At 50.5% G+C, this 14,306-nt stretch overlaps 1 protein-coding gene across 1 annotated transcript in view; it reads left to right on the top strand.

The window, feature by feature from the left end:
- Positions 1 to 14,306, top strand: part of COL4A2 (collagen type IV alpha 2 chain) — a 209,806-nt gene that overhangs the window by 140,942 nt on the left and 54,558 nt on the right. Inside the window, exons 17-21 of the mRNA XM_035293939.3 lie at positions 2,190 to 2,243; positions 3,140 to 3,206; positions 6,419 to 6,529; positions 7,017 to 7,166; positions 13,230 to 13,322. Of these exons, the coding sequence (XP_035149830.2) occupies positions 2,190 to 2,243; positions 3,140 to 3,206; positions 6,419 to 6,529; positions 7,017 to 7,166; positions 13,230 to 13,322 (475 nt within the window). The remainder of the gene's footprint in view (positions 1 to 2,189; positions 2,244 to 3,139; positions 3,207 to 6,418; positions 6,530 to 7,016; positions 7,167 to 13,229; positions 13,323 to 14,306) is intronic.

The raw sequence follows: 14,306 nt of genomic DNA on the forward strand, positions 1-14,306 counted from the left end.
CCCCATGGAGCCCCCCGTGGGTCCTTCCGGGGGTGGTCGCCTGCCTGACCCTGGGAGCGCCCTGGATGATTCCTCCTCGGCCACCCTTGCTCCTCCCTGACCCTGTTGTGTTTGCCACTGAGAAACAGAGTGGAAAAGTTTCCATCGTCATTTTGACTTAGGGTTCCCGCCTATTTGGGTTCCACTGCCAGTGATCTCAGATGAACCCTGAGGGTGCATTTTCTCCCTAAGTCATACGTAATCCTCAGCCTCCCCCTAGCCCATTGACCTGCCGCTGGGAACTCCTCTGGAAACTTTTAGCTCACTGCTTTGGCTCTTGGGGTTCCGGCTGCCTCAGAGGAATCCTGAGTGCTCCTTAAGTTGTCCCCTTCCCAGGTGGGTATTCTGTAACACCCAGTGCATTTCAAATGCTGCAGACATATTTCCAAAGTGCCCATGCTATCTTGGACTCTTCAGCAGAGAGGGTGACACGTGGCGTCTGTGGTCCTTGTTTTGTTGGCTAAGGATGCCGCAGCATGCGTGCGTGATGCTTGTGGCCCAGAGCGAAGCTCAGATTTGACCAATTCTGGGGCACTGTCTGAGCTGGCCAGTCTATGGCTGTGTTCATGGCTCCCACTGAGTGTCCAGCTGCCAGCTCCCATTATGGCAGGTCCTTGAGGATTCCTAGCTTATCTCAGACGTGGCCTCTAAACAGGATCTCATTTTTAAAGTCACAGAAGTTTGCTTTTACTTTTGAGTCTTCAGCTCCACCTAGCGTGAGAGAAAGTCTGGGTCCAAATCACAGAACCACATCAAAACGCACAAAGCGAAGCCCATCTCAGTTCAGTCTGAACGGCATGACTTTCAGTGCACCTGCTCCCGGACAGCAAGATAAGCACGGAAGTAATCAGAGAATGCCCTTTCTTATACCTGTGGCGTCTGCCATTCTGAATTTCGAGGGCTCAACCGTGCATGCCCTTTAAAAGGGAGTCAATTTCTAGATTTATAGAGAGCTTCGTGATAGGACTCAATGAACGTTCAAGGGAATGAGAAAACAAATGTTAGTGTTGCCAATTGTTTTTTGTTTTGTGTGTTTGTGTGTGTTGTGTGTGTGTGTGTGCTTTGAGGCAGGGTCTTGCTCTGTTGCCCAGACTGGTGTGCAGTGGCATTATCTTAGCCCCCTGCAAGCTCAAATTTCTGGGTTCAAGCAATCCTCCCACCTCAGCCCCCCAAGTAGCTGAGGCTGCAGGTGCATGCTGCCATGTCTGGTTACATTACGTATTTTTTGTAGAGACAGAATTTCCCTATGTTGCCCAAGCTGGTCTCAAATACCTGGGCTCAAGCAATCCTCCCACCTTGGCCTCCCAAAGTGCTGGGATTACAGGCATGAGCCACTATACCCAACAGAGATTTTTTTTTAATGAAGGGAAAAAAATTCTAACTTAAGAAACTTTAATGTGTCTATTTTGGTATTAAATGAAATTTTTCACAACCCACCCTGGGGGAGGGTTTCAACAGTTGGTTTGGGTTGTCAACACCTGACCCCACTGATCAATCGTAAAAGCGACGCGGCGCGCGTACCCTCTGTAGGAGAAGGGGTACCAGCATCCTGCGCAAACAGTCGCTGCTGAAAAGGGGAACCTGCACCAAGGGTGCCTCCAGCCCTAATGACTCACGTGGAGGAAACATGGGGTTAGAAGAACAGATTGTACCACCCCACGAGGGTGAGAGCAACCAAAGCCCACGCACAGGGTATCTGCAGCACAGATGACCAAGTTCCTTCAACAATTGCAAAATACAACATAGGAAGGAAGGGACTATTGTGAATTAAAAGGGAATTGAGACGGGAGGCTGAGGCAGGAGAATTGTTTGAACCTGGGAGGCGGAGGTTGCAGTGAGCAGAGATCGCGCCACTGCACTCCAGCCTGGCACCTGGTGACAGAGTAAGACTCTGTCTCAAAAAACAAAGGGGGCGGGGAATTGAGAGACATAGCAGCCAAATGTTATATTTGGACTTTTTGGCTCCTGGTTCAGGCAAAGCAACCTTAAAAAGACACTTTCGAGACCAAAGTCAGGGGAAATTGAACACAGACTGGGTTAATACATGATTATAATGAACTGTGGTTAATCTTATGAGCTACAATAATGCTATTGCGGTCATTTTTGGGAGTTATAGAGACAAAAATTAAAAGCAAACATCTTTCCTGCAGGGAAGCCGAGGCCTGGATGGTTATCAAGGCTCTGATGGGCCCCGGGGCCCCAAGGTGAGCCCGTTTCTCCTGTCCCTGCTTCTCGTGGTATCTCACCCACCCTGGCTGGCCTTACTCCTCCTTGACAGTGTCCTGTGGAGGAATTCCCTGTCCTAAAAAGCATGAGATCCCCAAACATGGGGCATCTGACACTGGGCGGGCGAGGTGGATGATGACCTGTGAGCCACATGTGCTCCCAGCTGGGGAGGAGAGTGTCCTCTGCCACGCAGGGCCACACAGGGGTGCGCTCGGGCACAGAGGGGACCAGCAGGCCTGGGGGAGGCAGGCTTTATATAACAAGAGGATGATGTGCCCCTGGTGTCCAAGGGAGGATGTGGCTTCTGTGAGTAATTCCTGAGCTGGCAGGGAGGGGAGACCATTAGGTGGAGGACCATGTAGGTGCTGCTGGTCCAGCTGAGAGGGGAACTCACCCGTGGGGAACCTGGATGGGGGCACATCTGGAGAGGACTTCTGAGCCAGGTGAGGCTCAAAGAGGTGAAGGTGGCATGTGGACACTGCCTTGCGACACAGATGGTGCTCCACTGGGGTCCTGAAGTCACAGCCTCTCCCAGCCCACCCTCAGCAGACGGTTCAGCTGTCACTAACCAGAATGTCATAGTCTAAACTACAGAAAGCACAGTCTCCTGGCATTCACCAAGGATTTCAAAATGAGATGGGCCCCTGCCTGACTTGTTCTCTGGGCCCCAGTGGCTGGTGGCTGGGATGCCAGGTTTTGCCACCACGGCATGGGGATGCTGCCCTGGGCACTGGCTGTGGTTGCACTGGTGGAAATGGCTGCTCTGCTAACCTGATGCTCCACGCTCAGCCTTCTTCTTTGGAAATACCCATCCTGTGAAAAACTCCGAAAGGCTATTCTCACATCCTTCTATTGTTCTCTTTTCTTTCTCTAGGGAGAAACGGGAGACCCAGGACCCCCTGGACTACCTGTCTACTCCCCTCACCCTTCCCTAGCAAAAGGTATGTGAACCATTTCACCTGCATAGCTCAGCGTCACGTACACATTCTCTCCTGCTAGGGACACAGAGTCATGAACTTTTAAGACAGATTTTCTAAGCAAAACAAACCCGAAATTTAGAACCTCACTGTTGGAGAATCTCAATCTCATGTACAGTTTTCCTCCTGCTTAAATGTGTCACAGGGAGACCTCCATGTTGCCTCTGCCTGAGGCAGTCCTCACCACCTGCAAGTGATAAATACCCTCCATCGAGGAATTCCTTCATTTCCGCTTAACTTGTAGAGTTCTAGTTCTGCCGTCTGGACTATCACTAAAGAAATGCAGCGGCAGCAGCCCCAGCCACCTTTGGAGTTTTTCTCCAAATGCGCCAAGCTTCTTAAGCCCCTCCGCTTGTAAGCCCGATGCCTGGAATGGATCCTAACCCATAACCGTGAATAGGTTCAGGCTTTCAGACTTCAAGGCAACTAAAGCCCCAGATAATCTACACATAGACGGCCACTCCCCACTGTCGCAGTTGACCTTGGAGTGTAAACGAAGGACTTTGTGCGTGTTGTCACTAATGCTCATCTTGTTACTAACGCTCAGCCTTGCAAATTGGTGAGATCATATGGAAATCTGACCCTAGTCCTGCAGCTGGAGAGCTCAGCTCTGAGCCTTGCGCCCAGTTCAGCCTGACTTGTTCACTGCTGTGTTCCCAGTGTCTGGAACTGGGCAGGGGCAGGGGCAGGGCTGGCGCTCAGCAAACGCCTGACAGTGTGAGTGAGCTGCGTGCTGAGACATATACATCAGACAGGCACTGTGAAGGGCAGGGTTTTTGAAATACCGCTCTGGCGTTTTCCTCGTGAACTCAGCAGGTCACCTGGTCCCACCATCCTCTCAGCCGAGGTGTTGAGAATTTGCTCCCCTGCTTAGGTGCAGGCTGTCTGTCAGTTCAGTAATGGCTTTTGAATGTCTTCACCCAATGCTGATGAAAATACAGAACAGATCAGGGCCACGGGCAGTGCCTCGAGGAGCCCCTAAAATGTCTGTCTGGGTAGGTGTGGAGCCATGAATGGGGATATTTTGAAATTCGTGCTTTTCTTCCGTGATGCCCGTAACTGTGAAGCTGGCATTTCCTGCCTTGTCCGTGGTGCCCACCTGGCTACCAAACCCAAGACCCACTAAAAAGGGCCATGAGCCCGCTTTGACTTGACTCCCTCTTAGTGATTTTGATAAAACGGAAATATTCTCTTTGAGATGTTAGGAACAGGATTTTTAAGCCAATGCCGACGGTGTTTGTTTTGCATTTTTTAAAAATGTCGCTGACTGAGAGCCCAGCTCTCCCCAGGTCCTCCCTGCTCACTGCACTGTATTCCTGGAAATCACGCTGCAAAGGCGGGTGGTTTCAAAATTCGTTTTTTCCCATGAGCAGATTCAGAAATGCAGAGGTAGCCTGTGCCTTTTCTTTCTTTTTTTTTTTTTTTTTTTGAGACGGAGTTTTGCTCTTGTTACCCAGACTGAAGTGCAATGGTGCGATCTTGGCTCACCACAACCCCTGCCTCCTGGGTTCAGGCAATTCTCCTGCCTCAGCCTCCTGAGTAGCTGGGATTACAGGCAGGTGCCACCATGCCCAGCTAATTTTTTTTTTTTTGTATTTTTAGTAGAGACGGGGTTTCACCATGTTGACCAGGATGGTCTCGATCTCTTGACCTCGTGATCCACCCGCCTCGGTCTCCCAAAGTATTGGGATTACAGGAGCCTGTGCCTTTTCTACTGGCCAACATTCCCGAGGTCTTGGTGAGCCGGAATGCGACTGACTGCATTCCAGGGTTTCTGAGAGTCAGAGGTTGATGACTGATCAGCTTCCCTCAGGGAAAAGAGACAGTGAATTTATCTTTTTCAACATAACATTGCATGAACTTGTCAAACGCAAAAAGGAGAGAGGGGTTTGTATTGGAAAAAATGATCCCAGGGTAACGAGAAATAAAAGTCATCTTGCTATCCTTCCAAGCAAGTGAGAAGGTCTGTGGCTTTAAACGTTCTCTGGTCTTTTTATTGGATCATAACGGTGGCTAACGTGTGTCAGCCGCAGTGTGTGCCAAGCGACCTTCAAAGTTGTCCTAGTTGTCCTTTTCAGGGCGTTTACCCCTCCAATGATGCTGTGAGGTGGAGATGGACTTAGCCCCATTTACCGAGGGAGAGATGGAAGCGCAGGGCAGCTGAGTTCCTGCCCGAGGCTGCGTTTAAGTGGAGGAGCCAGACTCAGGCCCGGGGCCTCTGTCCATCTGCGGAGCACAGCCTCCTGCACACCCAGCGTGCAGCTGCCCGAGCACGAGACACCATGCACGGGAGTCATGCTCACCGCCCCTTGCACGTGTGACTTCAGAGTCAAGAGGGCAAGCCCTCTTCTTATTTTAAGGCATTTCGTAAGATCACAGGCAGAGCGAGGGCGTTCCTAGGAATTCCTAATGCCTACCTGATAGAAAGTCCTGTTTTCTTCTCTTTCCTCTCATCTTTCCCGGTTAAATTCTAGAAAAATGTGTTCTACAGTAAAGCAGTGCTCTTTCCAAGGCAGAGGAACATGGCCGTACCACTCTGTCTTTGTTCACGGATGAAAGTTTGTAAAAGCTGAATTGTATTATTCATCCAGCAGCCAGGGATGAGAAAAAGAGCCTAATGGGGTTGAAGCTGGGGCCCAGGGCAGAGTGAGGCGCAGGGAAGGGGGCAGTAAGGCTGCCTCACCCCAGGCCTCCAGCAACATCGGCAGCCACGTTGATTCCCTCTTTATGTGAGCTTTGGACTCGCCCACTTCCTCACCTGACTTCCACTCATTCCGTTCCCCTGCACCCCAGCACTGCCGCCAGAAAGCACTTGACACTGAGTGACCCTCTGCACACAGGAAGGGCTCAAAACATCTTCACTTCTATTAATGTTATTATCTGTGGTTCCTGGATAGCAGGTTTTCCCCAAAATAATCTTCCCCTCCTTTGAAGCCTCCCTGTATCTTTTTGACATTCTGTATCGTTTAATATTAGTAGGAATCTTGTGTCACTGCATTTGATGGAGAATGAGCCCCCTAAAAATAGAGACCACCCCATGTATTAACCATCTTAACTCCCTAGCAGGCCTCCTGCAGCATCTGGAGCATCTGGTAATACGTAGTCAATGCAAAAGCGTCAGCTGTAATCCGTAGACCACAGTCTTGTTCTTACTGTGGGACTTGTTTCACTTCCAGGTGCCAGAGGTGACCCAGGATTCCCAGGGGCCCGAGGGGAGCCAGGAAGCCAGGGTGAGCCAGGAGACCCAGGCCCCCGAGGCCCACCTGGCATCTCCATCACAGCTGAAGGTAATGTGGCTTCGTGATATCAACACCTGAGACCCAAAGCACCTGCCCTCAGGTCCGAGCACCCATAAGTGAGCCTTCCTTGATGACATAGCTATGTCGTTGTTACTTCTCCCCACTGACTAGTCTTAGCAGCTCTGGGGAGCACCACACACATGCTTTAGACATCTTCACAGAACCCCTGCACATAGGACAGTAACTCCCCAGCTAGGTTAGATGGTGCCACGATGAGTAGCTGGCATGCTTGGGAAGAGCACGGAGACTCATCAGGTGTTGTTGCCCAGTGTTGACCACAACTATCAAGCCATTATTTGAGGGGCAAGGAGAGGGGTGTTTTTAAAGTTGGAAAAAGATATTGAACTGTAGCAATGGCTTCTTGACAGGACCGTGAGCCTGAGGGTCCTGCTGGCGGGCCCCTCTGGACATGAACGCAAAGGCAGTGGTTTAGTATGGGAGACTCACTCTGCCTGTGAATGCTGTTTGGTTTCAGATCTGGGGAGAGGCCTGCCGGGTGAGATGGGACCCAAAGGCTTCATCGGAGACCCCGGCATCCCGGCTCTCTACCCGGGCCCACCCGGACTTGACGGAAAGCCGGGGCTTCCAGGACCCCCCGGGCTCCCTGGACCGCCTGGGCCTGATGGTGAGTGAAGGGAAACAAGAGGGAGGGTGTATTCTCAGGTTCAGATGAAGCTTGATCCCAGCCGGATCTTTTGGGATTCTCTGCTAATCAGCTGTATTAGTTTGTTTCATGCTGCTATGAGGACATACCCAAAAATGGGCAACTTCTAAAGGAAAGAGGTGTAATTCATTCACAGTCATGTGAATGAATCCAGTAGGCCAGTGGATTAGGGTGCAGTGGGTCCAGGTAGATTGGGGGGTAGTGGGTGCTCTCTGGGGTCCACACAGAAGCTGAGGATGGCAGCTGAAGCCCTGTAAGCCCGTGAGTATCAACCCCATGGACGCCACACAGTGAGGTTTGGCTGCTGCAGCTTCAGTGAATGCCATCCTTCAGCGAAACATCTGAGCTGCACGTTCTGGAAACAGATGTGAGCTGAAATCGCTGCCTCTGTGTCAGGGTGATAAATTCCACAAACCTAATCCAGGGCGGGGGCCTCACCCTTGACTGACAGCAGCCTCTCTCCTCTATTACACCTGTACGTTTAAGCCAACTTGATAATCTGCCTTCTCAGCCTGTGCACAGCCAAGGCTACAACTGAACAGGTGATAGTAACTGGTGACAAAAACAGATGGCTGTATCATCTGCAGAAATAAGGGACAGCCGTCGGCCAAGGTCCAGACAAATGCCATGAAAATCTATGAAGCTGGCAAACACCGGAGTGTGGACCCACCTGTCACCTGGCGGTGCATTCCTGAGTCAGCAGAGACGCTCTTCCACCTTGTAGTAGGTGACTCAGCCTGAGTTGAGAATGATCTGTCTCAGGTGGCGGGGAAACATGCAGTCCCACCTGGCACTTGCAGTCAGAAAAGGCTGTTCTTTCAGCTTTAGCATTCAGAGAATTTTGCTTTTAAGATCAAGCTTTCCAATCCATGGACCACAGGCAGCCCAGGGAGGCTTCAGATACAGCCCAACACAAATTCATAAGCTTTCTTAAAACATTTTTGCAATTTTTTTAGCTAATCAGCTGTATTCGTTTGTTGTCATGCTGCTATAAGGACATACCCAAAAATGGGTAACTTCTAAAGGAAAGAGGTTTAATTGACTCACATTTCCGCAGGGCTGGGGAGGCCTCAGGAAATTTACAAACATGGCCGAAGGAAAAGCAAACATGTCCTTCTTCACATGGTATCAGGAAGGAGAAGTGAGGAGCAAAGAGGGGAAAAGCCCCTTATAAGACTATCAGATACCACGAGAACACACTCACTATCATGAGAACAGCTTGGTGGAAAGCACCCCCATGATTCTGTTACCTGCCCTGCACCTCATGGTCTTCCCCCATGAGGGGATTATGGAAACTAAAATTCAAGATGAATTTTGGTGGGGACACAAAACCTAACCATACCCTCAGCTAACATTAGTGTATTTTATGAGTGGCTCAAGACAGTTCTTCCAGTGTGGCTCCGGGGAGCCAAAACACTGGACACCCTGCTTTCAATGTTGTGAAGTGGCCAATAGGAACATTTCATTCTGTCACGAGACTGAACACGGGAGACGTCGGGAGAAAACACGAGGTCATAGTCTCTGTCTGTGTGACAGTGACCAAAAGTTAACAGCCTCTTCTTCCCAAAACAGTTGCTTTAAATTCCCGGCCACCGCTCCTGATAATCTCCCTTCGGGGAGGAAAAGCACCGTGTTTGCTAACAGACAGCGTTTGGTTTCAGTTAAAGGTCAAATTCGAAGTCTCTGCTTTAATTGTCTTTGGAAGGTCACTTCTCTTTGACATCTCTAGAAGGAAAATCACTGGAAGGATTAGAAGCGATATCTTCTATTTAAAAACTGGTAGTCACTTCTCTGTTTCTGTTTTAAAGTAACATTTTAACTTCATAGGCTTCGACTTTCCCAATTTTCCTTCAATTAGAAAATCCACAGATTCCCACATTCTGTTGAAAATGTTTAGGTGTAGATCTTTCCCAGGATCATGAACCTGCCGAAGAGTCCGAGCAGTGTGAACTTTCTGTTTTATTTTATTTTATTTTTTTGAGACAGGGTCTCACTCTGTAACCCAGGCTGGAGTGCAGTGGTGCGATCTCTGCTCACTGCAACCTCTGCCTCGTGGGATCAAGTGATCTTGCCACCTCAGTCTCTCGAGTAGCTGGGATTACAGGCACTCACCACAACGCTTGGCTAATTTTGTATTTTTGATACAGATGGGGTTTCGCTATGTTATGCAGGCTGGTCTCAAACTCCTGAGCTCAGGTGATCTGCCCACCTCAGCCTCCTAGAGTGCTGGGATTCCAGGTGTGAGTCACCTCACCTGGCCTTTAATTTTTTTTATTATCCTGGACAGCTGTGATAATGGCTAAGTTTCTATGAGCATTATAGTTCCTAAGCAAATGGTATGTTTTGAGTTTTCTTTTTCTTGAGCAGAACATGAGCAGAAAAACAAAACTGGAGTAGAAAAACAAAAGCATAAAAATATTCCACTTCAATGGCCGGACACGGTGGCTCATGCCTGTAATCCCAGCACTCTGGAAGGCTGAGGCAGGCTAGTCACCTAAAGTCAGGAGTTTCACATGGTGAAACCCCATCTCTACCAAAAATACAAAATTAGCCAAGCATGATGGCACATGCCTGTAATCCCAGTTACTCGGGAGGCTGAGGCAGAAGAATCAATTGGGCCCAGGAAGTGGAGGTTTCAGTGAACCAAGATCGCACCTTTGCACTCCAGCCCAGGCAACAAGAGCAAAACTCCATCTCAATTAAAAAAAAAAAATCCACTTTAAAGAACTGTGATCAAAGGCTAACAATAAGTACCTTACGTTACAATAAGTACCTTAGGTTCTGGGGTATATCTGCACAGATCATGCAGGATTGTTGCATAGGTACATACATGGCAAGGTGGTTTGCTGCCTCCATCCCCTGTCACCTATATCTGGCATTTCTCTTGCTTTTCAAGTCTTGCTTAGTAAACCAGTGCTTTACTAGTGTAAGTCAGCTACAAACAAATCAATTTCTGATCTGTGTTGCAGGTTGACGAGCTTACAACTTAAATTCTCTAATTATATATATTACACCTGCGAGACACATTGTTTCCAAATCAACATTTTTAAAGCGACTTATTATACAAAAAGTAGTCCGTCACAATGGCCTTTGGAAAATGTGTGTGTGGTTGTAGTTTAATAATGGAATTGATCTTGATTCCCACGGAGTTCTCGGACTTTTCCCCTGGAGTGAAATTCTTAGATTCCTCTCTCGTTAACTACATTTCATCCTGTTTTATAGGTTGCTAACTGATGAAAGCCAGAATTTTTAGTATTTTGCAGCTCCAGTAAAATCAAACCATGAAGACAGTTTTCTTTCCGGGTGAAATATTTCACTTCCCCCGTTCTAGCTCAGTTAACTGAATTTAGTTCTGGGAAGTCCTTTTCCACTGCAGAGTAAGTCAGCATAGACCTGGCTTGTTCGGCCAGGGGCTCTCTGTGGAAATCACGTTGCAGACATCTAAGAGGGACACTGCTATTCCACAGGACTCATTTGAAATGACTAATATATTAGAAAAAAGGAGAGCAGCAAGGAGCGAGGAAGGCTGTCGCCTTCAGAGGCCACTCTGTGCCCTTGGGACTAGATTTGCAAAGCATCCGATGCTTACCTTGTAAGGAGCACCCACAGCCTCTTTGTCCTGAGTGAGTGATGTGTCTCAGGTTGACAATGCTGACATCTCTGAAGTGTGTGTGATTATCTTTCTCTACCTGTGACACTGCAAGTCTCATCACACAGTGGGAGAGCTTGGCGACAGACAGAAAAGCTCACAACATCCATAACTGACCGGACACAGCAGCTAACCTGGTCCCAGGTCACCCTTTGTCCCCAGCAGCTCAGGGTATGGCAGCAGCCTCTCCTCCTGAAGATGCTGTCTTCTTCCCTCCAGTCCCGGGAAATCCCACTCCCCCCGATCCTGATATCTCTCCCCTGAAGCTCCTGCTGTCCCTGCACTCCCTGCCTAGATGAACCCATCCTCCGCATGAAAGAAAATGCAGTGTGTGCCCGGCACCCTCTTATTTCCTCTGCAGCCCCATTCTGTGTTCTGAGCTACGCACAGAAACCACTAACTTGACGCCGAGTCAACCCTATGTATGTGTCTCACAAATACCTCAAGCTGTGCATGTTCAAAATGGAGCTCTGGGCCTCCTCCCTCCCTCTGGGCCACCCCCGCCGCCTGCAGGCCTCTCCCTTGGTCCTCACCCCCCCTGCAGAAACCCACGAGCTCCAGCAGGACCCTGGGCTGCTCTGGGTCCCTCACAATCCTGGCAGGTCCCCCTCTCCAATGCTGTGTGTGCCATTGCTCTCCACCCCCACTTCCCATGCAGCCTGCTAAGACGACACCCACTCTCCCTTCCCTGGACAGCCCGTCATCCTCATGGCAGATGCATAGCCTCCCTCCCTCCTCCATGCCCCTTAATGGCTTCTCACTGCCCCCGAGTCCGGTTTCTTCCCTCCCTCTGTGCAACTCTGCCCTTCACTCCCCACCCTCAGGCACTGGCCTTCCCCCTACTTCGGACCTTTTAGAAACCTCGTCCTCTCTCTGGAACACTCCCTCCCGCTACCTGCCTGGGGGGCTCCTTTTTATTCTTTGGGCTTTCATTGAAGCATCCCTTCCTCAGAAAGGACTTTCCTGACCACCCCCAAACTTTCCAATGGGCTCTCCCTGCTTTTATTCTCTGTTCTCACAGCACGGGCCATCATTTAAAATCCACATTCTTGTGTTCACACACTGTGCGTTTCATGTGTGTCTCCACATCTAAGCTATAAGCTCCATGAGAGTCTGTCGGTTTCATTTCTAGTCGTATGCACGCAGCACCTGGCACACAGCCTGGCAGAGCACAGCCACCGGATGGGGGTTTGATGAACGCATGAATGAATGAGCTTCGATACCTGTGCAGTGAGCAAACCGCAGGGGACAGTATTCATTTCCTTGTTTTCATGGACAGTTGTGCTCACCAGCAGTTCTCTGACATGCGCACTCCCCTGCTGTTTCTAAGCAGATAGCTAGGTTCCTTAAAGTTGGAGTTTTCTCACCTGCCTTTTGTAATGGCCTCATTTCCAGCTCCTCTCAGGTTCCATGTAGTGTGCAGGCAACATGCCTTTTCATTCACTGGGGGAGTGTCATTTGCCCTTTGGAGCTCTGGCCTTGCTAGATTTAACAGTGAGGACAGATTGCTGCCGGGCACACGTGCAGAGCGTGCACCCAGCCACGGTCTGTCCTGCAGATGTGCCCCCTCCTCTTGCCACCAGATGGCACTCTTCTTGTCCAGTGCGACAGCGCACACTTCGCCAGCGTTGAGTGTGTTTCTTGCACCGTCACCATCAGGGATGTCCCCGCCTGGATAACTGAGTCCTGCAGGAATTGGCGGGGAGAGGGTCAGAAGGGAAAGTTGGTGGGGAGGTCATCCAATATGGTCAGCCACGCTGAACCCCGATTGACCGCAACATTTAATTAGCTTAACAGTTATGCTAACTCTGTGTGTGCGTGTAAGGCGTGAAACAGGAAAACGAGTGCTGGGGGGAGGCACACGTGTGTCCCCATTCCCATTTCAGAAAAAGATCAAAATGGAAAACTGCTTTTATCTCTTTTTTTAATCTTTTGGGGGGAACCAGAAGTGTGTAGCAGCCTTGGAATCCAAGTTACATGATCAAAAAATGAAAACCTTCCTTTTACTCAATGTGTCTCAAAAAGAATGATTGTTATCCCTATGCTTTAACGGAAAAACTAAATTTGCAGACTCAGATTTCTTTCCAACCCTGAAGGCTGTTGCCATAAAACAGACTAAGTTTTCTTTTGAAAAAAGTGCTTTTGTTTGTGGAATTGGAGTTTATGGGTCATTTGGGGAGCCCTGGGCTGGGTGGGACGCCGGGCATCTCTGTGGTGCCCATGCCCTGTGTCTGGGTGGGACCCTGGGCGTCTGTGATGCTGATGCCCCTCATCTGGGTGGGGTGCCGGGCAGCCATGGTGCCAATGCCCTGCGTGTGAATGGGACCCCAGGCGTCCGTGGGGCTGAGGTCTTGTGTCTGTGGTTGTCTCTCTAGGCTTCCTGTTTGGCCTGAAAGGAGCAGAAGGAAGAGGGGGCTTCCCTGGGCTTTCTGGCTCCCCTGGAGCCCGTGGACAGAAGGGACGGAAAGGTAAGGATGTGTGCGAGACATGGGATGAGGAGGACAGCCTGGCCTTTCCGAGTCCCCTCACCTTGCAGAAGGTGAAATCTGTCCCCCGCTGACGTGTTTGGAGATGTACATGAGCCTGCATGTCTTTCCCAGCCTCTGTCCTCATGACGGTGACACTGAGAGGGAGGCGCCTGGAGCCCGTGGTGCTGTCTGAGCACCCGGCCCCCAGGCTTCACCGTCCCTGCTCACCATCTGCCATCCTCGTCACTGACCTTCCCAAGCAGTGCTGAGCCCGCTGCTGGGTTGAAAGGGAAACAGTTACTTCTTAAGCTTTAAGCTGCGCTCAGGTGATGTCTCAATGGCCCAGCTCCAAGGCAGTGCAACAGAGGTCTGTGTAGAGACCTCTGTCCATGGCGAGGAACTGGTATAGTCACCGTCCCTGGTCCCACTGAGACTCAGTGGAAGGACGTGGCTTGCCTGGGTCTCCCTCCCCGTTGATGAGGAGGTGAACTTGGAGCAGGTGGTCTTTGCACCTGACCCTTCCCAGTCACCTCAGGGACTCTGCTCCTAGCTCGAGGCCATCCTCTGTGAGGCTCTGTGGGCCCCTGGCATGGTGCGGGGTGTGCTTCTGCTCAGCTCTCCCCTCCCTGAACTTGGGGAGCACTTCCTGGCACTCACCACGCCCTGGCTGTTTTGGCATATGTGGGATGGGCAGTGCATTTAGCACCCTACTGTGGATGGGCATGACCTGAAAGCAGGCACCATAGGGCCTGGGGAAGTGGGGCCTCCCCACTGGGCATCCTCTCTGCCCCAGGGGAGCCAATCCCTGCCACCAGCATGGTGCTCCCTTAATGCCTGGCTCCCTGGGTTCAGCCATGGCAAACAGAGGAAGAGAGGTCAGACATGTCTTCCCTGCTCACCCGTGATCTTCCATGACCTTGGCCTCTGAGGCCAGGGCTCTTTCCCTCCCTGCCTGCTCCCTGGAGCTGGCTCCTCTCCTCAGCC

This window comes from Callithrix jacchus, chromosome 1, assembly GCF_049354715.1.
Source record: "Callithrix jacchus isolate 240 chromosome 1, calJac240_pri, whole genome shotgun sequence".
NCBI lineage: Eukaryota > Metazoa > Chordata > Mammalia > Primates > Cebidae > Callithrix > Callithrix jacchus.